Raw genomic sequence first — 26,556 nt, forward strand, 5'->3', positions numbered from 1 at the left:
AAGTGATGTTTTGAAACGAACTACCTGAATGAACAGACTCTCGGAAATGAGAATCGGTTCAATGTGTTAGGACGCTTTGCTTTACGGCAAATGTCATTGCCGAATGAGTTTAAAGTTATACGTTTAACTATTATTGGTAGAATGGTTTCCAGCAGAAATATTCTAATTACAAATAAGCTGTGTAATATATATTTCTACCAACATATTTATTGAATATGTCAGTCTTAAACAAATATTTGACTGTGTCTGTAGCAACACTGTCCCTTCTCGCGTTCCGTATATTTTTTACAGCACACGTTGTCGATATTCGGCAGCCGGTGTGTTTTCGGCAGCATGAGTACATGTGAGAAGTGAATCCACTGTTACTATCCGTGAATTTATTCTTTATACTTGATGCGGCGGTCATTTGTTGTTTACAATGCACCAAAGACATCTGCCAGCCTCTCCGAACTGGTACTGTTCACGCTGCAGCGACATAAATGGAAAGGGAGTACTGGGTTTTGGAGCAAAGAATACAATCTATCTGGTAAATGTGACTGCAGCATCTCCAGCAGTAACAGGTAAGAGCTCGGGATGCTTTAATTCAGTGCTTTGCTTTGCAAATTCATATCGATCTGATCAGACCTTCTTTCTGCAGGTGAACTCACTGGGCACACTGAAAGAATTTCTGGTTTTGCATTTTGCTCCCATGATGGACAAGAACACATTTGTGCAAGCACTTCAGATGATAGGACAGTCAAAATCTGGGATGCTGAGCAGAAAGTTCTGTTGAAAGAGCACAATGTCCACCAAGTAAGTTAATAATCTACCTGTCATGCTTAAAGTGCTAAGTGTTACAACTTTCTGTCTGCCCTTTTCTACAGTGGTAAAAGTCTAACTTCATAACTCAACAAAACGTCTTTACTTAGCCTGACAACTTAAATAAACGTTTTGTTGTCTGCGTGTTTTTTAGTTTACGTTTTTAATTTACAGTTAACATTAGAAAATTGTTACCTATACGTTTGGACAATCTCTATTGTCATTCGGAATATGAATATGATTAAAGCAGCTTCTTGAATGAGAAACATTTTCTCTCCCCACAGCCATAAACTTATAACTGCTTTTGCTGCATATTTAATTGAGCAGAGTTTGCAAAAACAGGTTTCTCGAATGAGAAACTGTGAAGGACAAGGCTTGATTTTTTTCCCCCCACTTTGATATAAAGGAGAAGAATTTACAGATAATTTACTCACCCCCTTGCCATCCAAGATGTTTATGTCTTTCTTTCTTCAGTTGTAAAGAAATAGTATTTTTAGAAATAGTACCATTTCTATGGTGCCCCCAAGTTTGAACTTCCTAAATGCAGCTTCAGAGGGCTCTAAACGATCCCAGCTGAGGTTAAAGGGTCATATCTAGTTAAATGACCGGTTATTTTCTAAAAAAAAATGACAATTTATACAAGTTTTTACCTCAAATGCTCATCTTGTCTAGCTCTGTGTCAACTCTGTGTATTCCAGTTTAAAGACAGTTAGGGTATGTCGAAAAACTCCCATCTCATTTTCTCCTCTAATTTCAAAATCTGTCCTACATCACTGAAGAAGTACCGACCCAGTGTTTAAGTGAATGTGCAAAGATCATCAAACGCCCTTTACAAAAAAGATAAAACAGCAATGTAGGATGATTTTGAAGTTAGAAACTAACTGATCATTTTGAAGTTAGAAACTAACTGATCATTTTGCTAGATAAGACCCTTCTTCCTCGGCTGGGATCATTTAGAGCCCTTTGAAGCTGCATTTAAACTGCATTTTAGAAGTTCAGACTCGGGGGCACCATAGAAGTCCATTATATGGAGAGAAGTCCTGAAATGTTTTCCTCAAATAACATTCTCTTTTAGGATTATAATGAAACGTAATAAAAAAAAAAAAAAGATGTACATGAATAAATCATTAGCAAAAAACACTGCAGTATTCCATAAAAAATAAGAACTGATCAACAAATGTAAGTTATGGTGACTGACATATCATATGTGTTCATGTTTGCACAGAGCACCATCTCTGCAGTCCACTGGTCTCCAGTGCAGAAACTTCTACTTGTCACCGGAGATGAAAAGGGCATTGTGGTGTGCTATTGGTTTAGCAGTAATGACACCCAGAGCTTCTTTCCCGAACCTCGAACAATCTTCTGCTTGTCCTGCTCTCCACATGAGGAAAACTACATCGCAGTGGGGTAAATGTCATTGTATTATTATTAGTTGGTTGTGATCATAGAGAGCTCTAGACTCATCAGTGTTACTTGCTAATTGTTTATGCTTCTTCTTAAAGGTATAAGGATGGAATGATAGTAGTGATAGACATCAGTAAGAAAGGGGAGGTGATCCATCGGCTGAGGGGGCATGATGATGAGATTCACGCATTGGCTTGGTGCCCTCAACCCCAAGAAGAGCCTCTATATGGGCGATCAGAAGACAACACAGGTAATCAAGAGATGCTTAAAGATCCATTTTGCCTCAGTTATTACCATTATGTTTTTGGGACACCACATGCCATTTCATAACCTGAACTAACTCTTCCTTGTTATGGAAGGTTAAGTATCTGCTATTTATTGACCTTGAAACACAGTTATGAGGGTCTGTTACATGTTAGTTGCACCACATGACTTGATTTGGCAAACAAAAGTTTTTTTTTTTCAATATGAATTTTAACAAACAGTTAAGTTTGTTAAAGTATGTTTTTAAAGAAATATATAATATAATAAAATATAGTATAATATAATATAATTTTCATGATAATCAAACATGTTTTTGAATGAATTTTTGAAGCATTTTTGAGTTGATGAAAACCTAAAAATGTATTTATTAACATTAAAATAAACAAATAGTGCTGAAATAAAATGTAAATGGCAATTAAGTTTTTATAAGTCTTATAAAATCATTATTATCATTAAAGGCTGAGTTTTTATTTTAAAAAGTATATAGTACTGTATGCTGCATATTTCAGACTAAAGAGCAGCACCATGGTTAAAAAAGTTAACAAAATAAAACCATAAAAAAAGCTTTTGTTACTTGCAATAAAATAAACTTTAAATAAATTAAAATAAAGTAATACTTAAACTCATTTCAGCTACTTTTGTAGCAACAATTTTCATTTTAATTTATTTTAAGTTGATGTACCAAAAGTACCAAAGCAAAACTGAAATAAAACACACAAAAATGTACTAAAATTAAAATGAAAACAGAAAATGTAAAAATAAAAACTAATTCAAAATATTAATATATAATACAAAATCAAAGTAAAACACTTATTAGATATTTTATCTGTTTACTTGCATGTCATGTGGCCTCTAACCGACATCAGAGAACTGTGAACAAAGGAAGGGATGTGTCAAATATGTCACATTTTTTTAAATATTAGTTTAAAATCTCAGGGGGACTTCAGGTATATTTTACATCAAAGGGATTCAGCTGACAAAAAATATTAGTAACCCTTGAAATAATAGAGAGGACAAAATGATAAGTGACATGTCATTGACTCTGTCCATAGATGGAAGCAATGGGGTGACAGAAGGAGCAGAAATTGGGTGTTACCTGGCATCAGGTAGTCGAGATCAAACCGTGCGGATATGGAGCACAGCCAGAGGAAAAGGTGACAGAGAGAAAGACTAATAACCTGAAGCTTACACAAACATTATAGTAGCTTTCAGGTGCAGGGTCATGTAGGTGACAGTGTGTCTCCTTTCAGGTGTAATGACCCTGAAGCTTCCCTTCCTAAAGAGACGAGGAGTAGGAGTTGATCCAACAGTGAAGGAAAGACTCTGGCTGACTGTCCACTGGCCTAAGGGAAGACCTTCACAGATTGTGTCCAGCTGTTTCGGGTATGGTTGTATAGATGAGTTGCCAAATGGTTATTTTGTGTCAGAAGATGTTTTCTTGTAAATGAACATGAGTTGACTCGCTGTGAATGTTGGCTGGCAGCGGTGAGATCATAATGTGGGATCTCATGAAGTCAGGCAAGCAGAAGTGGAGTCTGCTGGGCAGTTCCTCAGATGGACAGAATCACAGCCGTATCGTCTTCAACATGAGCTCGTTTCGCTCAGGGGACAGGGAACTTCTGCTAAGTACCTCGATGGACAGAGAGGTGAGACCTTTCCCCATAATATGTGCTGGTAAACTGTTTTCACCAACCTCTGACCCTGCCTGAAAAGCTGAGTGTGTTTTGAAGGTGAAAGAGGTTTGTAGCAGTGGGTAAATAAGTAAAGAAACTAATAAATAAATAAAATTGCAAGGCACTGAACCCCAAGTTGTTCCCTGGGCACCGCAGCAATTGGCTGCCAACCACTAGGGTTGTTTGCACTTGGATAGGATAAATGCAGAGCACAAATTCAGAGTATGGGTTACCATAATTGGCCTAAACATTACATCATCACCTAAGTAAGTAAAGAAAATAAATATATAAAAAAATATTTATCCAACAGTGGCAGAAACTGGTTGTTATTATATTAGTTCTGTTAAAACTTATATATTTAGACCATTTCTTCAAACAGAATCTCTCTAGATTCTCCAGAATCTCTCTCTTCCCAGTTTCATGTTGGTGCTTCTTCTCTTCAGTTTCTATACAGGGTTCAGGTCAGGGAACTGGGAAGGCCATGGTAGAAGCTTCATTCTGTGCTCAGTGATGCAATTTTTGTGTTGATTTTGATGTTTGTTTTGGATCATCGTCTTGCTGGAAGATGCAACCATGGCCCATTATAAGATTTCTAACAGATGCAGTCAGGTTTTGATTTTTTATCTGCTGGTATTTGATAGAATCCCTGAAGCCATGTATCTAAACAAGATGTCCAGGACCTCCAGCAGAAAAATAGGGACACAACATTAAAGACCCAGCAGTATTTTTAACCGTGGGCATGGGGTACTTTTTTTTTTTTTTTTTTTTTTAATCCCTGTCTGCACCAAAACCATCTGGAGGGTTAGCTGCCAAAAAGCTAATTTTTAGTTTCATCTGACTATAGAAACCAGTCCTGTTTGAAGTTCCAATCATGTCTGACAATTGAATATGCTGGAGTTTTGGCTGAGCCAGGAGGATTTTTTCTTGAAACCCTCTGGAACAACATGTGGTTATGTAGGGGCTGTTTGATCATTTAATTTTAGACTTTCTGACCCCAAGACTCAACAATTCTCTGCAATTCTCCAACTGTGATCCTTGGAGAGTCTTTGGCCACTCAAACTCTCCTCCTTATCGTGCATTAGGATGATATAGACACACGTCCTCTTCTAGGCAGATTTGTAACATCTTTAGTTGATTGAAACTGCTTAATTATTGCCCTGATGGTGGGAATGGGGATTTTCAATGCTTTAGCTCTTTTCTTACAGCCACTTTCTATTTTGTGACGCTCAACAAACTTGTTCTGCACATCAGAACTACATTCTTTGGTTTTACTTCTTGTGATGGATGATTAAGGGAATTTGGCTTTTGTGTTCCTCATATTTATAATCCTGTGGAACAGAAACTCATGACTGGACAATTTTATACTCCTAGCCACCCTGGTGTGCTAAAAAAAAATTTAATATTAATGGGAATATAATTTAGAGATATTTTACTTTATTTTTAGGGGTGCCAATAATTGTGGCCAACGTGAACTAGAGAAAAACATTTATTTTATAATGAGATTCCACCCCATCATCGTTTTACTTCAATGAAAGGTTAGAATTTTGTGAATTTTTCGAATGAAAGATCTAAAAGATAAACGATGCAGATTTATTTTCACAGTCACCTTTGCTCATATTTACTAAGGGTGCCAGTATTATTGGAAGGCACTGTATATACACTTTATATGCACTTGCAAAATGAGGTTCCTGTGAAATTTTAATTAAGGCATTGTTCTGTAACAATTAACAAATGCTTAAATTTCTCTGTCAGTATTACTTCTAATTGTCCTGAGAACAGAAATGCCTTTCGGCATATTTCGGCTTTCGGCATCTTTTATGCCGAAAGGGTGGAAAAGATAAGCCAACTCAGCTCACCTCAGCTGTTGAAATTCCCTCCAACTGAAGAGATAAAAAATCTGTTGTCGTAATGTCACTAAAGGGGATCGGTGGATTTCCCAATATGACAGGGTGGGCAACCATTCAAGGGACACGGACAAACTCTTCTTTTTTATTAAATAAAAATATTCATTCTATAACATTCATTCTCTTATACAAAACTAAAAAAAAATCTAAAAAATGTATCTAAAAGGTATCTAAAGAGCCAAGTAATGATTTTATGAATATAAAAACTTAATATAACACACACAAGCCTAATATAACACACCCTTTCATAGTAAGTTGTATGTTAAGTTATCATGGCAAATAAGTTATATATGTACAGGACACCAAAAGCATCCGACAGTGATATTGATCCACATATATAATTTACATATAACTTACAATTTATTATATTTTTAATGACATGAAAAAATCACAGTTATTCCAAATTATTATTCCAAACTTATTAAAATAGTTTTTTTTGTCTGTTTATTGTCAAATATGATTCTTGATTCAGATCATTTAACCCATTGTCATTTCAGATAAAGTGTTGGGACCTGGCATCTCTGGAGTGCTGTTGGACTCTGCCCACTCTGGGTGGGTTTGTGTACTGTCTCAGCTTTTCTCCAGTGGGCACCGGCTGCCTGGCTCTTGGCGTCGGAGACAGCATGATCCGGGTGTGGAACACTCTGTCAATTCAGAACCAATATGACATCAAGACATTCTGGCAAGGGATCAAATGTAAAGTTACAGCTGTGAGTCAGATGTCTTTAACTTACAGTTAACGTACATTTTCCTCAGTTCTATTCAGTTAGTTTGAAATCAAGACCATAAATGTCTTTTTTTGCTCCATTCTCTGTTCCAGTTGGCATGGCATCCACTAAAAGAGGGCTCTCTGGCATTTGGTACAGATGATGGTAAAGTGGGCATCTATGAGGTTTACTCTAACAGGTAGAAACAACAGATAAACAGTCAATGTTCAATGATTTGTGATCTGCATTTATGCATATGGAACATGAAATGTTGCAATTTCTCAGGTTCATTTGAATGCAAGATTCAATACAATTTTAGTATGACCAAGGGTATTGGTATTGAATTACCAATTTGAATTGAATTTTATTGAATTTTAATATTTGTTTTCACACACAGACCTCCTCAAATCTCAAGCACTTACCACCGTAAAACTGTCTATTCCCTCTCATGGGGCCCTCCTGTGCCGCCCATGTCTTTTGGTAAGTTAATTCATAAAACATACACACACACCCACATGGGCCAGTAAACATTGAACTTGGAGTGGCACCAAGAACAATCCATCAGCAATAAGCGATGGCCAGCTTCTCTTTAACGCACTCAGCAATTGAGTGTGGACAAATTGTTTACCTTCGCTCCGTAGAATTTGTTGGATAATCAAGGAATGAAAACATAATTTCACCTCACCGCTGAGAAATGACACATTCATCACTGTATTCATCTCCGCTGCTCAAGGGAGTGGAGATAATTGCTTTTGTTTGTTCAGAGGGGTATGAACAATAGTAATAGTGATGTTGCCGCTAATAATTATGTACGTGTGTGGCTCAGGGGGATCAGGAGACAAGCCGTCCTACAGCTTATACAGCTGTGCCGGAGAGGGGGTCGTCTTCCAACACGACCCCTGGAAACTCTCAGGGGAGGCCAGTAACATTGACAAACTCATCCGAGACACCAACAACATCAAAGTAAGATGAAAAATCATTTGTTTATATTCGTTTTCATGTTTATTTTTTAGATATTTTATCATGTTTATTTTTTAGATATTTATATATATATTCTGTTATTCAGCACAAGATCCCACCCCACACAGACCTCAGCTGGAAGCCAGACGGCAGTGTTTTGGCCATTGGAAATGAAGATGGGTAAGAATGTTGACCAAAACTATTTCCCCTTCATCAAGTAATAAATTGATTAATTATATTTATCAATTTCTAAGTCTTTTATTATTCTAGATCAGTGGTTCTCAACTACCTTTCTTTAGTCTCCCCAGCATTGCACAGTATATATAATTTATCCACCTTATTTTTCAACGTGGAACTAAGCCATTTTCTGTGAATGTGCTGTGCTGTTCTGTGAATGGGCTTCTGGTTCATTAGCCGCTGTAAGGAAACAGGGGGAAAAGCAGCAATGTGCAGTAAACGGTAAAACAGTTTGCACTACAAACCAGTGTATTCATTATTCCTAAATCGCCCAAAATATCCGGGATTCGGCTTTTGCTTTCTACAGTCGCCATTTATTGTGTGCGCTTTTGTATTGAAGCCTTGCGCGAGACTGTTTTCTTAATCCCGCTCCCGCAAACATTCTAATATTGAATATCATTTTCCTGAATCACGGAGTCGCTATCAATATGCAGAGTATTTAAATCGCTTTGGATGCAGCTCGTGTTGGATGTAGTGTTGCCAAATCATTTTTCCACGGAATTGGGCTGATTTTAAACAGTTGCGGTGGGTTAAAAGCTTGAAAAATTGCATACATTCCAATTGACTGAAATGCTTGTATTGAAACATTTTGCATTCTACCTGTGATAAAACTGTGGTAGATTTTAGTTTTGTAAAGGATTGCAACTGTGGTAGGAAGCTTTTTAGCTGTGTTTATGACCCATTTGCATAACAGTGACTGTAAAATATGTAGTTTTGGTATGGAAATGACACATTTTGATACCAAAACTAGGACCCCAACCCCCACCCGACCTACGTCCTTTTTAAAAAAAAAACTAAAATATGGTCACCCAGCTGGAAGTGGATGTGTCCGACCAGGAGCCTTGCGCATTATATGGCCGCATCTGCTCTTATAGGAAAAATAAGGTGGATAAAACAAGAAAAAATGCAAGATTATGAATGCAAGGTTATTATTTCTTTAGATGAATAGCACAGATGAATCATGCACAATTTGATTTCATGTTGTCTTTAAAAATGAAATGTATCAAGAAAAGCTCATCATCACAGTGTCAAGTGTCTCACTTCATAAGGATTTTTGTTTTAGGTCCATAGAGGTATTGAAGGCTCCCACACTGAAGCTCTTGTGCACAGTGCAGCAGCATCATAAGATTATTAATTCACTGCGCTGGCACCATGAACACTCATCTCAGAATGAGCTGCAGTATCTGCTGGCGTCTGGCTCCAGTAATGCCGTAGTCTACATTCATGACCTAAGGAGCGCCCTAGGTGAGAATCGGCTCTTCATCTTTGTTTGATTGTTGTTGTGTCTGTTCTTGTTGGGTATTCTATGCATACAGAAAATTCACATAGTACATAATATACAGGTATAGACCAATTAGGGGTGTGCGATATGATGATTTTTGATCGTGGACGATTAAAATGTCTCCACAATCTGCTTTTGAAAAAATATCATAGTATCGTGCTACAGCATACCTCCGTCTTAATATACTGTACACTACAACATAGATTCACTCACAGGACACTGCACTAATTCGCAATCACAAATGTACATTACTTGCATGTGCTTTAAAGTCTTGCCGGTAAATAACGTTATTTCGTCCGTGCTAAAAGCCTGCCAAACAGCGCCTGGTTACTGGAATAAGCTATCTTTTGCGTCTGATTCGCTAATGCTGTCAAAACCACACAAGGATTACATATAAACACAGTTGGTTATGTCTAAAGTGAAAGTAAACAGTTGCGTGCCTGTATATTAAATGCGTGCATCTCTTAAAGCGACAGAACTATACATGCTGCAGTACAGTAGCTGGTCCCCACTGACTTTGATAGTGGGGAAAAAATAAATAAAATATTATGGAAGTAACTGGGGACCCAGCAACTGTTTGGTTACCCAAATTCTTCAAAATAAGTTTTATGTTCAACATGTTATATATTTATTGGGTGATGGTAGGCTAATAAAACACAATGAAAAATCACTCATTGCTCTTGACTGTAGAACTTTAATACAGTTGCTTTAATTAGAGTCAATGTATAATTTATGTATATAGGGTTTTATTTTTATATTTGTTAAATATAAAATATGTTCAATTTCTTTTATGCTACTGCTAAATACACCAATCTGAAAATTAAAGTTTGTTATATTTGTGTATTATGTGTATTTGTAACATGTAGCCTATCTTTGTTCTTATTTTTTAATAACAAAGATTAAAAAATGACAGGTTTTTATCTTCGCTCAATTTGGCCTAAACATCTGCCATTCTTTTATTTTATATTTTGTTACCATGTAAGGCTTTGGTTTAAAATAGGGAAATTAGTTTGGCTGTAAAATAGTAAAACCAACATTACAAAGAATCGTGATAAAATCGTGAATCGTGATATTTCTGAAAAAAATTGTGATATGATATTTTTTTTTTTATTTCTGTGTCTTTTGATGTTAAAATCGGAATGCAAATCATTTTTATAGAATACTGTCGTCAAAGACGCCATTTGAAGCTAAAGCTGACATTTAAAAATGGACATACTATGGATGAAAACTGCTATGATTACTCTACTTTTAAAGCATAAATTTTTAAACAATAATATTCACATAATATACATAATATTCACATATGCTGTTCATGAGGGGTGTATTGTAGTAGCCCTACAGTTATAGCATGAAATATTATTAATACTATTACTATTAACATTTTTACATTGCATTTATTTATTTTATCTCACAATTCTGACTTTTTTTTTTTCAAATGCAAGTTTATATCTCCTAATTCAGACTTTATCTCGATTTAACTCACAAATAGTCAGTTTTCTGCCACCAGATAGGCTTCGCCCATAAAAAACGTCATCCCTGTTTCGGATCTGTAAGACTATCCCACTATCTAAAGTCAATTTAACTGAATAACAGTGCTTATTGCTGGGTGACAAGCATTTGACAACTCATTTGTACCACATTCGTGCAATTCTCTAGCCATAAAGGCTATGTCTCTCGGGTTTTCTGTAACCATGATGCGTACTAATCACGAATATTTACAAACCTATAATTGGTCTATAGTCAGAATAATATCCACCTTATTTTTTAACATGTAAGTAAGGCATTTTCTGTGGATATGCAACACTTCTGGTTCATTAGCCGTAGTAGGGAAAAAAACTAGAATAAAAAAAAAACATGCAGTAAACCATAAAACAGTTTGCACTACAAACCAGTGTGTTCATAATTAAGATAATACTTTGAAATAATACGGTAAATAATGGTAAGACACACCATTTAACAATATCAAGCAGTAAAACTAGCTTTTTTATACAGCTAGAAATAGCTGGAAGCAAATTGGATTGGATTATATATATTTATATATATATATATATTTTTTTTTTTTTTTTTTTTTTTTTTTTCATTTTTCTATTACAGAAACTCCATCAGAGAGTCCAGTGCTGATGACTGAACCTTTCAGAACTCTGTCTGGTCACACCAACAAAATTACCAGCCTAGCCTGGAGCCCCCATCATGATGGCCGTCTGGTGACAGTGTGTTATGATGGAACTGCTCAGGCAAGTTACACTCTTTTGCTAAAATGGAATTAAAAATGTTATTTCATCTGGACATTTCATGAAACTATAATGAATAATGTTGTGTTTTGGATTATACCCTTTTAAATTTGATTTGTGTGGATTGTCCTAATAAACTAATAATTCTTAATATTTGTCACAGGTTTGGGATGTGCTGAAAGAGGAGCCGGTGTGTAACTACAGGGGTCACTCAGGCCGACTACTGTGCGTGCAGTGGTCCACTGTTCACCCAGACCTGGTTTGGACAGGTGGAGATGACTTCACCCTCCATGAATGGGCCGTATCCAAGCAGGAACATGTCACACCTCCAAAGAGTATGTATATCATCATATTTAACATCATTATGTTCACAAGTAGAGCTGATCCTGAATTAAATGTCCATTAAGGAATAATTTGCAGTAGAAAGGAGCATTTTATTATCGTTTACTAGATCTGGGTGGTATGATGTTTATTTCATAGTATGTAAATATTAGATGTCGACCGATATTGGATTTTACAGATACCAATAGCTAAGTTGTACCACACTGGCCGATACCGATTAATCAACCGATAATTTTTAAAATGGATACTGAAAGGAAAACTAAAATAGTGGTCTACTATTTAAAAAAGGGGACTAAACCATTTGTAAAAAAAAAAATAATAATAATGTATTAATATTAATTATATATTGAGCATTAAAGTTAGTTCATTAATGTTAGCAAAAGCAACTTAAACATTAAAAAAGATCAGTAAATGTTGAAATTAACACACTAACAAGGAAAAATACTTCTATTCCACAGCTTTTATCAGTTTTAATGCTACTGGACTCTTATTGTGAGGTGTTACCATTTCATATCAACAGTAAAGATGGCCATCTTTAAAGGTTGTATCAGCGATTTCTAGCCTGAAACATAAAGTGCCAAATTCAGCTGACCTTTCATCACGATCCGCTCGCTGCCTGCCCCATAAATTGTCTGTGAAGAAACCGCGTCTCTCTGGTCAGCCTAGGGTCCGAGATATGCCAAAAAAACAATCGGCACTACCAACCTTTCCACAGATAAACAAACAGTGTTCCAACCAATCAGCCTCAGGGGTTTGGTGTTGTGGACTTTCGCTCCGCCTCCCTCACATCCCTGCACCAGTAGGAAAGTCCACAACACCAAACCCCTGATGCTGATTGGTTGGAACACTGTTTGTTTATCTGTGGAATAGTTGATAGCGCCGATTGTTTTTTTGGCATATCTCGGACCCTAGGCTGACCAGAGAGACGCGGTTTTTTCACAGACAATTTATGGGGCAGGCAGCGAGCGGATCGTGAAGAAAGGCCAGCTGAAATTGACACTTTATGTTTTAGGCTAGAAATCGCTGATACAACCTTTAAACATCTATACAAAGGCCATAGTTTTGAAATGACTTCATATGGATATTCTATGTATACTCTCACATTTTAGCTGCGTCTATTCTAGAACATTTAATGAATATCTAATCAAAAAAACTATTTTTGTCACACACCAGGCAAAAGTGCAGCGCCGCATCCAGGAGAACTTGTGTCAGTTATCACACACCGGGACGCGTCGCATTCAGTTCAAACGGCGGTCTAAAACTGTTTATTTAATCACCAACGGTTTACTTCAAGAGCTATTAAAAAGCGGCATATAGATGAGTTAGAAGTTCGGCGTTTTAAACATCAGAGCAATAGGAAAGAGAAGGCGCAATATATTTTATAGCTATCTTTATAAAACATGCAGACTTTATTAAAGCCACAGAAAGAAAACGTTTTGCTAAAAAATCCACAATACACACAATCTTCCAGCCCTTTATGTACATTTACATCGATTTGGGACGCATATGATTTATTTAATGTAAAACTGTGTGAATTGCGCTCTGTGATGCGGCAGGATTCCTGTCGGCTGAATAAACACAGTTTGCTTTCTCACATCAATAGCTTTAAATATGCAACTTGCTGGCTAACAAATGCATTAATGTGATAGCTGGATATATATAAACAAATGCAAATAGATGGTAAGCATTGTGACATTAAACATTTGGGCTGGACTTATGTGTTTTGGTCTACTTGTTTTAATCATCTTAATGTGCAGCTAATGTTTGTGTCCTCTTAGCCTTGATAGCAAACATATGCTGTCTTTTCTCTACTAATGTAGCATCTCAACAAAGTAGTTGCTAAGTAATGATATGAAAACATGCACTATAGTTTGTTGTCAATGTTTTAAATCCACATCTGAAGTGTCAGTGAGCAGTATCACGTGTGTAAACAAACAGCAAGTGTTGCCAGTGATTTCTGCCTCTAGAGGCCGGTCTCGTACTTTATAATGACAGGGGAACTTCTCAGCCGCTCCAGCAACAGACGCAACCCGGAAAAAATATCGGTATTGATTAATCGGCAAAACCAATACATCAGTCGACCTCTAGCAAATGTCAGCATAGCACAGTACACCATAAGATTATTGATATGTAAGAGTAATATAAAAACATGACACAGGCTTCTCCCAAAAGATAATAAGATGATGTAAAAGAGGCATCATTGTGGAAAAAAAAAATTACTCCTCTTTTATTTACATTTGAACAAAAAGTGGCATGTCCAAAATTATTCATATTCTTCTCAATAATCAATAGAAAAGCCTTTATTGGCTATTACAGTAATCAAACGCTTCCTATAATTGCTGACCAGCTTTTTGCATGTCTCCACTGGTATTCATCTTTAGCGATGAGCTCCAACTCTTTCAGGTTGGAGGGTCTCCTTGCCATCATCCTGATCTTTAGCTCCCTCCACAGATTCTCAATTGAATTTAAGTCAGGACTGCAAAACTTGAATGTTTTTGTCTGCTAACCATTTCTTCACCACTTTTGCTGTGTGTTTTGGGTCACTGTCGTGCTGAAATGTCCACTGGTGCCCAAGGCCAAGTTTCTCTGCAGACTGCCTCCTGTTGTTGTTGAGAATTTTGATGTATTGCTCCTTTTTCATGCCCCCCCCCCCCCCCAAAAAAAAAAAACATTAGGTTCCCACCACCATGTTTGACAGTGGGGATGGTGTTCTTAGGATTAAAGGCTTCTCCTTTTTACGCCAAATAAAGGCTAAATTGTGGCCAAACAATTCAATTTTTGTTTCATCTGACCATAAACAGAAGACCAGAAGTCTTCTTCTTTGTCCAGATGACAAGCAGGCTTTTGTGTGCCTTATCTGGAGAAGTGTCTTCCTTGTTCTCTGTCCGTGGAACCCAGCGGTGTGCAGTGTCCGTTGGACTGTCTGCCTTGAGATGTTGCCACCAGCAGAGCCCAGATTCATCAGGATGGCCTTAGTGGTGATCCTTGGATTCTTTTTTTACCTCTCTCACTATCCTCCTGGCTAGCACAGGTGTCGCTTTTGGCTTCCGACCACATCCTCTGAGATTTTTCACAGTGCGGAACGTCTTGTATTTTTTAATAATACCTTGCACTGTAGCCACTGGAACTTCAAAACATTTACATATGGTCTTCTAGCCCTTTCCTGACTTGTGAGCAGCCACAATGTGCAGCCACAGGTCCTCAGTGAGCTCCTTTGTCTTAGCCATGACTGTCTACAAACCAACAGCAAAGAGCAGAGAGTTTTTCACCCGTTGAGTTGATTAAAACAGCTGTTCGCAAGGAATCAGGGTAATTAGGATGCTTTAGAACAGCTTGGACTATTTGGAATGGTATAGAACTTTGGATTTTCCCATAGACTGTGACAGTTTACAAAGGGTTTGAACAATTTTGGACATGCCACTTTTTGTTTAAATGTAAATAAAAGCTGAGAAATATTTTTTTCCACAATGATGCCTCTTGTACTTCGTCTTATTATCTTTTGGGAGAAGCCTGTGTCATTTGCGGTCAAAAAAAACTTGCTGGTTGAATAAAAGCAACTTTAAGTCAGTATTTGCCAGGTGTATGAATAATTTTGAATTATATATATATATACGACATTAGGGGGGGGCAAGGGGGGGCCCCCCTGTGGTTAGTCATGGAATCCTCGACAGCCCCGCTGCAACTGCTTTAGCCAAGCTTAGGCTCGGTTGTACTTGGGAACTAGACGGTGCTATATAACCCTCAAACGAAAGCAAAGCAATTGAAGATCTGGCAAACTATCCAACGTGGTTTTGCAGCGTTGAGCAATGTAGCCAATCACAGACATATCTGTTGTTTCCGAACAATTAGAAACACTTGTCAGAATTCACTCACTGCTGAAAGCGCCTGATCGGTTTTTATTAAGTGCCGTTTTGTGCGCTTGTGAATCATCTTATGAGTGTAGACGCGATGTAAATAAAATATTACTTGTGTAGTTTAGAGAGCTTTATTAATTATAACGGAATTTTGTGAGATCTCTATGAACTTTTAGTGATAATAAGGGGAGCGTGCTTTGCACTTTTCCAGGCTATAATCCATTTAGAATTTGTATGAAACTTTCGTTTTTCGGCACATGCAAGCTGATATGTTTTGGGAGTGACATTTGCATATTTACGCTGGGTTTATTCTCGAAATAACGGTGAAGCAATAGACGGGATAAAAATATATTTTCCCCTTCTCCCAAAACAACTTACTGTTTCAGCTAAAGTTCAGTTTTGTATGTAATGGCAAAATGTTTATTTATTTAAATATATATATATATATATATATATATATATATATATATATATATATATATATATATATATATATATATATATATATATATTTACCAAACAGCGCCCAGCGGAAGACTGATCATAGTCTGTTTGATCAGTTTGCCTTCTCAAATCATCAGGACTTGCCTAAAATGAAATCTATTGATATAAAACAGTTCAAGTATAAAACAATGGTAGTTTAAACGTTACAGATAAATGTGCGCTATATGCGCATAGTTTGTGCAGAAAATGGAAGCTAAAGCTTGCAGGACATCGAGGCACCAGCGCGATCACTTGCATTTTTTTCATTGGAAGCAGTTTAAAATTATCCGTCATTTTTGCTCACAAAGTACGAGTAATACATCGAAAAAAACGTTACAGCATTTTTATAAAATAAAGAAAACAATAATTATGTGCTTTCTGCCGTCTGGTTCTTGAACAGGAGTGCTTAACAAAATGAAGCGAAATGCATGCCTCACAGACATAATAAATACATTTATAGAAAGCTTTAAATTATTACTTAACGAAATAAAACAAATCAAAAGCACAAACTCTTTCATGTAATCCGTAAAGATGAATTTCTCTCTAAAGGCGCGTCCAAAAAGGAGATTGCGAGTCAGGATCTTTGCGACACTGACTCAGAATACACAAATTAATTAATAAATAATTCATTTATGTCCTTACTCTTTCCTCGACACATTCATTGTTATTTATTTTTGCCGGTGCTTGGGGCGAGTTTTAGCCTATTGTGTGCGCTTGAACGCGGATTCAGCTGCGCTAAAGCACACTAAACGGTGTCTGAGTCGGTCTCAAAAGTGAAAGCGAAAGTGAAGTTTCGTGTTGTTTCCACCAGCGCGGCATTTTTTTTCTTCACCATAATTGATGGATGTCTAAATTATGAAAATAAGGAGAAGCCTAAAACAGGCCCGATGCCGGCCCCGGTCTGAACTATGACGTGAAAATTGGCCCGAAGCCGTAGCCCTGGGGTGTAAAAAAAAGTCAGGGCCCATCGGCCCGGGCTGAAGTGCAGCGCTTTAATTGACTGCTTTGATGTGCTGCAATACCGTAGGGCACTGTTTTAATGCTTACATCAGATTTTTTTTTCTTGCCCCCCCTGACTCAAGAGTCAAATGTCGCCCATGTGTGTGTATATATATATATATATATATATAGGAAGATAGATAGAGTATTTATCATTAAATAATTATGTTATTTTAAAATGTAAGTTATGTTATGTTATACAGTGGTTAAGTGCTCACATGGGAGCCACAGTTTCAAGTCCCATTTTCCACAGACAAAATCTCTAAAATGTATAAATATAATATAAAACATATAAATGGTTTCAATCATTAACTGCATGCATACCTTTAATGTTTTCATCTACAGGTCAGAAACGTGTTGAGATGGAGAAAAAGAGAGGACCGCAGAAAAAGTTCAAGAAGAAAAAGAAGGCACCAGAAAAAGGAGGGATGAAGGCAGAAGAAAGGGAATTGCCTTTAGGTGAAGAAATTAAAGGAGCAGCAGGCAGCGGAGCAGAAGAGGGCCAATCAGACAATGACAAGGAGGAAGAGGAGAGGGAGAACACAGACGGTCCATCCGTCACGGGTAACGGCCCATCTTTCTTGCTTTCATCTCTCGCTGTCTCTTCCGCTTCCTCTCGCTTTTGTGCTTCCAGCGCAGTCTTTGAAATGTCACTCCGGTTGTCTGGGTGTTGTGTGATGAATAACCTTTATCATTGGGGTCACAGGCTGGTCCAGAGAGAGCAGTATGGACACACGTGGCACTGAGAGGGTTCAGAATGGAGAAAAGTTCAGTCATGCAGTTAAAAGGGAGGTCAGAGAGGAGAAGAAAAGAGAGAAATCAGGTCAGTCTCTGCTTTGTCTGTGTGTAGTCAATATATTTTTCTTAGTTTCGGAATTTGCTTTTTTTTTTATTATTATTATTAAACAGCATGCAAAAAATTACTGATTATAAAATGGATAGTTCAGAATCTGAATTGATTATAAAAAGGCATCAAAATAAACACATTTGTGTTGAAACATTCCATAATAATAATTATAATAAATACTATTATATACAATAATAATGATAATAATGTTATTATTAATAATATTAGTTAATTTGTCTTAATTTAATATGCATTAGTTAATTTAATTAATCAATTAATTCTAAATAAATTAATATATTAAACAAATATCTTGGGTGTTTTGTTATATTGATATCAAACCTGTTTTAAGAAATCAAAAACATTAGAAAGGCTGGTATTTCATTTACAATATTTATTTTATTTTAGATCTGTCTTTAAAAAAGAGAAAGCCACGCTCCATTCTCCCGCTGAGTACTTCTATGGATCACCGTCCCAAAGAGGAACTTCAGCAGGACTGTCTGACACTCGCAGCTGTAAGATACTCGCATGGTAAGTCAGGAGCCAAACGTCTTTAAAACATATGTGACTCTGTACCACAAAACCAGTTATAAGGGTCGTTTTTTTTTTTAATTGAGATTTAAGAATCATCTAAAAGCTGATAAATAAGCTTTCCATTGATGTATAGAAGGATAGGACAGTATTTACCGAGATAGAACTATTTTAAAAATCTGGAATCTGAGGGTGCAAAAAAAAAAATCAAAATACTGAGAAAATCTGCTGTAAGATTGTCCAAATGAAGTTCTTAGCAATGCCTATTACTAATCAAAAATGAGGTTTTGATATATATTTACGGAAGGAAATTTACAAAATATCTTCATTTATGATCTTTATTTAATAACCTAATGATTTTTGGTGAAAAAGCAATAATTTTAACCCATACAATGTATTTTTGGCTATTGCTACAAATATATGTATGCAACTTAAGACTGGTTTTGTGGTCCAGGGTCACATTGCCCATGCCCAAACACTTGCCCATCTTTTAATTAAAAGCAAGCAAGTTGATAAATATAAATAAGCACATCTCTGAGATGTTTACTGTTTTAAAATACTGCAGTACTGGTGAGACACTTTCTGTCTCAGAAAAGTCTTCTTCTGTGACAAGATGCTTAAAATAAAATGCTGAAAGATTATTTAAATGTGATTTATGAAATTTCAGAAACAAAACAAACAAATGTGAAATGTTGTTTAGGCCTTAGCAATACTGTGAGACTTTATGATTTACAATAGACTGTCATTTTTTACATTTTTTTTTTTTTGTTTAATGTAAAGTCTCTTATGCCCTCCGATTTCCATTTCTTGTAAAATGCAATATTGTAAAATATTATTACAATTTAAAATATTTTTTTCCTATTTTAAAATGCAATTTGTTGTTGTGATGACAGTGCTGAAGTTTCAGTAGCCATCACAAAAAAATAGCAAAACTTTGAATATAAACTTAATAAATAAGCATTTAAAAATATTTTTTGTAGCATTATCAGTGTCTTTTTTTATTAGTTTGTGTCCTTGCTATACTAATTTCCTTCAAAAAAATCTTACTGACACCAAACATTTGAACAGTGGTGTTAATGGTTAATATGAAAATCACTAATTTCTATATTTAAATTACTATATTAACACCATCAGATATCATAGGTGTACCATGGCCCAGCGCTTTTTGTAGAAAAACAGCTGCTTGCCTTCTCATATAGACTTTAGTTCGAACTGCTGCAGTGACTAAATGAGAGGAAACAAGTAGTTACAATGTTTATAGCACATTTCCTTTCTCTTCTGCTTCTCAGGGCAAAGCGGAACATGTGTTCCAGGATCTGGAGATCATATTCAGCTTGGCCTGTTCACAGACAGGGATGCCCTCTACAGGATGTTTCAGGAGGAAGGTAAGTCAGGCACAGAAACAGCTGAACACAGTGTAGGGTCGTGTCACTAAATGCTAGTATGCTGAAGATATTAAGGAACACTCCACTTTTTTTGGAAATAGGCTCATTCGCCTGCTTCGGCCATATTACGGCAGCAAACTTCCTTGACTATTACACCGGAATGGGAGTGTAGTTCCCAATCTTATCAGCCTAGAAAATCACATCTTTACATTTTCCGCTGATCTTAGTACACGATATAACTACAGAAGAGTCAAGTTTTAAATAAGACAAATATCGAAACTCGTTGGTCATTTTTGAACGTGATGCTATTGGTCTAATAGGATTCAATGATCTATGCTAAGCTATGCTAAAAGTGATATTGCCAGAACAGGAGAACGGCTGAATGGATTTCAAAAAGGTAAAACTCAACTTATTAACTCTGGGGGAGTTGGAGAATGAGCCTATTTCCAAAAAAAGTGGAGTGTTCCTTTAAGTGAATAATGGAGTCACTAATTTGGAAACAGTATTAAGTTCATTCTGATGTTTTGAACAGCGGAGAGCCATGTGGAGGCTGGCCATTATGAATCAATGGTGTATCTGAGGCTGTGGAAAGGAGATCTGATTGGAGCAATAAATCTTGCTATGGAAAAAGGAGAACTGACTGACCATCTCCTCAGTTTAGCTCCAATGGGTAAGACGTCTGGCAGTATTTTGGCTGCTGAACAAAGTTTACTTTATCTGTAAGGAAAAATAAATAAATGACTGTTATAAATATTACACAAACATAGATGCAAAAGATACATTTTTATAAATTCGGCACATGCATTTAAACATTTTTTTTTTTTTGATTTCTCCTTTTTATTTTTCTGGACATTTGAATCTTCTCTCAGCTGGCTATCAAGTGTGGGCCAGAACTGTAGAGGCGTATGTGAAGCAGCTCTGTCACCACGAGCAGTTCCTCAAAGCAGCATCACATCTTGTCTCCATCCATAAACTCTATGAAGCCATCAACCTTCTGAAGAGCCACCAGTTCTACAGGTTAGAAGCATCATCATAGGCAATTGTGTGTCATGTCAGTGGTGTTTGGCCTAAGTAGAAGGTAATGTTTGTGTTTACATTAAATCCTCAGAGAGGCCATAGCTTTAGCAAAATCCAGACTCCAGCCAGAGGACCCTGTGCTGAAAGATCTCTACATGATTTGGGCTGCTGTGCTTGAGAAGGATGGGCATTATGCTACTGCAGCAAAATGGTAAGTGAAGCCCTGCACAATCACACATGCAATAATAAATAGAAAAGAAAGAAGCAGTAGAGCACTTGTACAGAGGTATACTACGAAGGGTACAGTTGACAGCAGTAAATGTCATTACTTCCCAGGGAATGTATGATATAAAGTGAAGTAATGTAATTAAAAAACTACTTAAACTCACTAAAAAATATTTCCTTTTTTTACCTGCCAGTTACCTTGCGGCAGACTCAAGCTTTGATGCAGCTAAAGTGATTGCCAAGAAGGGGGATGTGATATCGCTAAGGACTGCGGCTAATCTGGCGCAGATATCAGGAGAAAGTGAGCTTGCACATTCTCTCTCTCTGAGGTGCGCCAAAGACTTGATGCTTTCCCAGGATTGGGCTGCAGCACAGGAAGTCCTGAGGACACAAGATTCACTTTTGGTTTGTTTTTCAGTTGTCTTCTCTCTTGATTTTTTTTAGATCGCATGAATATTCAATAAATTAGTATGCTAAATAGACACTGATATGCATATCATTTTTATTTATGCAGGTTTTATAAGGGAAGAAAATATATTTTCCTTTAAGTGTTTTCCTTTAGTAGGTTTTGTGCATATATATATAATTTGTATATATATATAATTTTTTTTTTTTTTTTTTTGCCATTAATAAGATTTTATATAAGAAAGTAAATATGATGAAGCATCTTTCTCTTCTGTTCTTCACAGGGTCACAGACTGGTGTTCTGTGTTAATGAGATTCTCACTCAAAGACTGGCAGATACAGATGTGGTCAGCTGGAGTGTGGCTTCTTCACACACCTGGTCAAAGCTCTGTGAGGAGAACTTCCTCTCTACGGTGCAAAGAGTGTGGCAGAGCGAATTTGGAGTGGCCGGCGATGACCTGGTCAAAGTGAAAATGCTTCATGAACAGCTGAGAGCCATTGAGAATCCTCCTGCCACCACTAGTGTTCCTTTGAAGCAAGTATGTGTGAAAATAAAATGCCAACAGATATACTTTTTAGGCTGTAGTAGACTGAAAGATCTAATATATGATATGATATAACATAAATCTTTTTTTAATAAATTAAACAGACAAAAATGGGTTATATTGATCTTAGCCATGTCTGAATATAATATAATATAATATAATATAATATAATAAACCACAAAAACAGTCATAAGGGTCAATTTTATGAAATTGAGATTTGTACATCAAATAGGCTTTCCATTGATTTATGCTTTGTTAGGATATGACCAAATTTGGCAGAGATTTGAAACTCTAGAATACGAGGGTGCAAAAAAATCAAAATACTGAGAAAATCGCCTTCAAAGTTGTCAAAACAAAGTTCTTAGCAATGCATATTACTAATCAAAATTTTGGTTTTGATATTTTTGTGGTAAGAAATTTACAAAGTATCTTTATGTAACATGATCTTTACTTAATATCTTAATGATTTTTGGCATAAAAGAAAAAAAGGATAATTTTTACCCATACAATGTATTTTTGGCTATTACTAAAAATATACTTGTGCTACTTAAGACACGTTTTGTGGTCCAGGGTCACATATAATAAATATAATATAATATATAATAAAATAAACATTATATTCTATTTAATGGATTACACACAGAGAAGTTGAATATTGAACTGAGCAACATCTTTACAATATTTGAATACAAAAATAGTTCTAATAACCCCATATATATATAATTTATGGCTATTGTATCATTTTAAATATCTTTGTTCTAAACAAGTTTCACACACAATACTGGGTGACACTTTATTTTTAATGGTCCTCTTTGAACATTCTGTTGACTATAGTTCTAGTAAAAAAAAAACGAGAAAAAAAACGTAACGCAACTCATTGATTAAATCCACCAATCTTTTATTTATCTTTTATTCCTCAGCTCTTATTTCACATCTCATTGGACGTGACACTGTGCGCTTTGAGTCAGCTGTTGTGTGATTGGCCATCTGTTCTAGAGGAGCTACTGCGAGCTCTGACTCGAGGTTCTGAGGTGGGACACTTCACGCTAATGACAGAGATGTGCCAGCTGCTTGTAACACAAGGTTAGAGATGTTTTAAGATGCACCACATTCACTTTGTACAACAAAATGAAATCACTCCAAATTAACTTGGGGGTGACCACATTTACACAATGAAGACTATGCAGCATAACATAAAATTTAAAGGTACAGTTCACCCGAAAATAAGTTACCCCATGATTTACTCACCTTCAAGCCATCCTAGATGTATATCACTTTTTTTTCCATGTAGGTCTATTTCATGTGTTTTTGTTTTATTGTAGTTTTTTTATGACTGACTGTTTACTTGTCTTCAGTTATGTATCATGATATATATCATTACCGTGAAATAATATTACTCATATCGTGATATAAGATTTTGGTCATATCACCCACCCCTAGTTAAAATCCTTTTTGTAACTTTTTCTTTTAATGCAGGTTTGGAGTCTGTGACATTCTACAAACAGAAACTAGACCCAACTGATGAAAGAAGCTTGGCGATTTCTCAAAGTGTGGAGGCTTTTGTCTGTTATCAGCTCATGTATAAGAAATGGTGGAACTACAGTGCTGAAACATCAGCTTTGACCACTGACACCATCACCAATGGTCACTGTTTAACCGTGAAGAACCACAGTCAAGATGAAGCAAACTGTAACGGAGAAGTCCAATCTGATGTCATTTTCTCTGAGGGCTTCTGGAAGGTTCTTCTCTCTGAACCTCACGCCAATCTTCAGGCCACTCAGAGAGCCATAGCAGAGATTCAGAAACGAGTGACTAGCCTGATTCAGCAGCACAACCAGTGTAAAGACTCTCATGTGAGCCTACAAGCACTTAGTACCTCCCAATCAGAAACTTCAGAGGAACCTGAAGGATCTTTGAGTGAGAAAAGGTATTTTTAAGACTACCTTTTCAATCAATTGTGCTTTGATTCCAGTGCTTCAAAGAAATGTCTAACAGCTCCTTTTGTCTCTTATAAGCAGTGAAACTCTCTCTACACTGACTGCCCGGGTTGGTGAACACCACAAAGCACTCACTGCTATTCCTGAGCTTGTTAAAGTAAGTAGCTCTATCTGTTTCCCTAAATTAAAAATTTTAACCTGCATAATATTTTAAGGCTGCTGTAAGTTTTTTTTTTATCATTGTTCAGACAACTGGTTCAGCATTGTATTGTAGCCATGTATTCTGAAAAAAATCATTTAAAAAAAAAACTGCAAATATTTCATTATAGATGTTGTACCATGATCTATTTTTTAAGGGCAAAAACTTGTTTTATTTAAAACAGGGTTCGTACAAGGTGCAAAAAATGCTTGAAGTACATGAATTTGACTTTTTGAAATTTAAGGCCTAGAAAACCCTTGAAAATAGCAATATTCCTGAAAAGATTACTTGAAAATGCTTGTCTTATTGAAAGACAATGTATCTATGAAATAAGTTTTTCATTTTGACATAGCACATATCTTTTCATGCAATTCAAACATAGCTTGATTGTTTTCTGACATTAACTTAAAAAAGATAAGCAAGTAGTAGTACTAACAGTGTCGTGTAAACATGTCTGAAGATGCGAAAAGAGGAACAGATGAACCAAATCAACAGAGTCATTTATGCTGGAACCGCCCCGATTGATTTATTTTATTTTAGAAATTTTACATCGCTATTTTGAAGCGCTCCAATTGGATTGCATATCGCAAATAATTTGTTTCAGATCGGGACTTCAAATCATATATCGCGAATCATTTAATTTAGATCAGAATGGGTTTGTGAATCATTTAGCGAATTCCTGATCTGAATCAAATGATTTGCGAGGATTGTGAATCATTTGATTTCGATTGGAACTTTTCAGCAGGTTCGTGTATCTTTTGCTTTAGATTGAAACTTCAGAGCGCAGATCGCGAATCATTTGATTTAGATCAGAATTTCGGAGCGGGTTTGTTCATTTTTTGCTTTGGATCAGAACTTGGGATTCGCAATCCTTGTGCGGATTGCGAATCATTTGGTGTGGGTTTGCGAATCTTTCACTTTAGATCGAAACTTCAGAGCGCTAATCATTTGATATAGATCGGAACTTCAGAACGGGTTTGTGAATCTTTTGCTTTAGATCGGAACTTCGGCACGTGGATCATGAATCATTTGATTTGGATCGGAACTTCGATATGGGTTTGTGAATCTTTCGCTTTCGATCAGAACTTCGGAGCGCAAAACACAAATCAGTTTGTTTTAGATTGGGACTTTGGTATGGGTTTGTGAATCTTTCACTTTAGATCATAACTTCGGAGCAGGTTCGCAAATCTTTTGCTTTAGATTGGAACTTCGGAGCAGGGACCGATAATCATTTGATTTAGATCAAAACTTCAGAGTGGGTTTGCAAGTCTTTTGCTTGAGATCAGAACTTCGGAGTGGGTTCATGAATCTTTTGCTTTAGATTGAAACTTTGGAGCAGGTTTGTGAATCTTTTGCTTTAGATCGGAACTTCAGAGTACGGAACGTGATCCATTTTATTTAGATCGGGACTGTGGTATGGGTTTGTTAATCTTTTGCTTTAGATTGAGGCACTTCGAAGTGCAGATCACAAATCATTTGATTTAGATCGGAACTTCGGAGTGGGTTTGCAAATTTTTTGCTTTAGATTGGAACTTCGGAGCACAAATTTCGTAGTTTTATTTAGATAGGGACTTTGATGCAGGTTTGCAATCATTTGTTTCAGATCAGAATTTAGAGCGATTTCGTGAATCTTTTTTTTTTTTCAGATTTTTTTTCTTAAACAGTAGAAAACATCAAACCATTAATACAGCACAGTTATAGAAACAAAAATGTATACACAAACACAAATCCATTAAGAAAAATAACAGTGGTTTTACTAGTAGAAGTGTAGTAATACTTTGCATGTGCTTCACTTTATTTTTTATTAGTGTTTTTTTTTTATTTATCTATTTCTCTTTTTTTAGAATTTGAAATGGACATTGTTCGATAAGTGAGATCTCTGATTGAGACCTTGAAAATCTTAAGTAGTGCTTAAAAAAAATCTTTGAAAGTTCTGGAATTTCATTTCACAATATCTGTATGAACCCTTTTTTTTTTTTATTACTTAAGACCAGCTTAAAGTAATTTTTTTCAATACATAATTGCACATGAGATGCTTATTATTATAATGAAATTTGTCCTCTCGTATTTTAGAAATACCCATTTCCAGACGTCATGGAATGTTGCATCGTCCTTCTACACATGGAAAAACACTTCACTCCACCGCACATCTGTTCCAAAGCAACAACTTTGCTGCGCAAATATGGAACTACAGAATCACTCTATAAAGCCTGGAAGAGACTGACACAATAACACTTATAGCACTTAGTGTTTTTGATATGCAATTACGGTTGTTTGATATGTAAAATGCACTTGACTAATGTATGTAATAAAAAAAAATTCCTCCACAA

The 26,556-nt window shown here is 36.2% G+C and overlaps 1 protein-coding gene across 2 annotated transcripts; it reads left to right on the forward strand.

Annotated features, from left to right (window-relative positions):
- Positions 1-338: 338 nt before the first annotated feature.
- gemin5 (gem (nuclear organelle) associated protein 5) lies at positions 339-26,556 on the forward strand. Of its 2 annotated transcripts, none has more exons than XM_073824315.1 (28): positions 339-560; positions 638-792; positions 2,024-2,205; positions 2,301-2,452; positions 3,519-3,620; positions 3,717-3,849; positions 3,950-4,112; positions 6,541-6,753; positions 6,864-6,949; positions 7,148-7,230; positions 7,577-7,713; positions 7,817-7,890; positions 9,011-9,192; positions 11,324-11,463; positions 11,624-11,795; positions 17,484-17,702; positions 17,845-17,961; positions 18,391-18,513; positions 19,803-19,898; positions 20,431-20,568; positions 20,768-20,915; positions 21,007-21,126; positions 21,335-21,545; positions 21,830-22,084; positions 23,011-23,173; positions 23,567-24,017; positions 24,106-24,184; positions 26,300-26,556. In XM_073824315.1, exons 1-28 carry the CDS (start codon positions 419-421, stop codon positions 26,456-26,458), a joined length of 4,395 nt encoding a protein of 1,464 aa, XP_073680416.1. In that variant the 5' UTR covers positions 339-418; the 3' UTR covers positions 26,459-26,556. The 2 variants fall into 2 exon arrangements, with proteins under 2 accessions (XP_073680416.1, XP_073680417.1); XM_073824316.1 differs by having other exon boundaries at positions 24,109-24,184.

The sequence above is a fragment of the Garra rufa genome, chromosome 19, assembly GCF_049309525.1.
Source record: "Garra rufa chromosome 19, GarRuf1.0, whole genome shotgun sequence".
Lineage (NCBI taxonomy): Eukaryota > Metazoa > Chordata > Actinopteri > Cypriniformes > Cyprinidae > Garra > Garra rufa.

Excerpts from the sequence above, each read along its gene's own strand:
- gemin5 (XM_073824315.1), top strand. The coding sequence starts at position 419 with ATGCACCAAAGACATCTGCCAGCCTCTCCGAACTGGTACTGTTCACGC. Across the intron at positions 3,850-3,949 it reads ATTGTGTCCAGCTGTTTCGG|CGGTGAGATCATAATGTGGG; the intron begins GTATGGTTGTAT and ends GTTGGCTGGCAG. Across the intron at positions 22,085-23,010 it reads CTAGTGTTCCTTTGAAGCAA|CTCTTATTTCACATCTCATT; the intron begins GTATGTGTGAAA and ends TTTATTCCTCAG.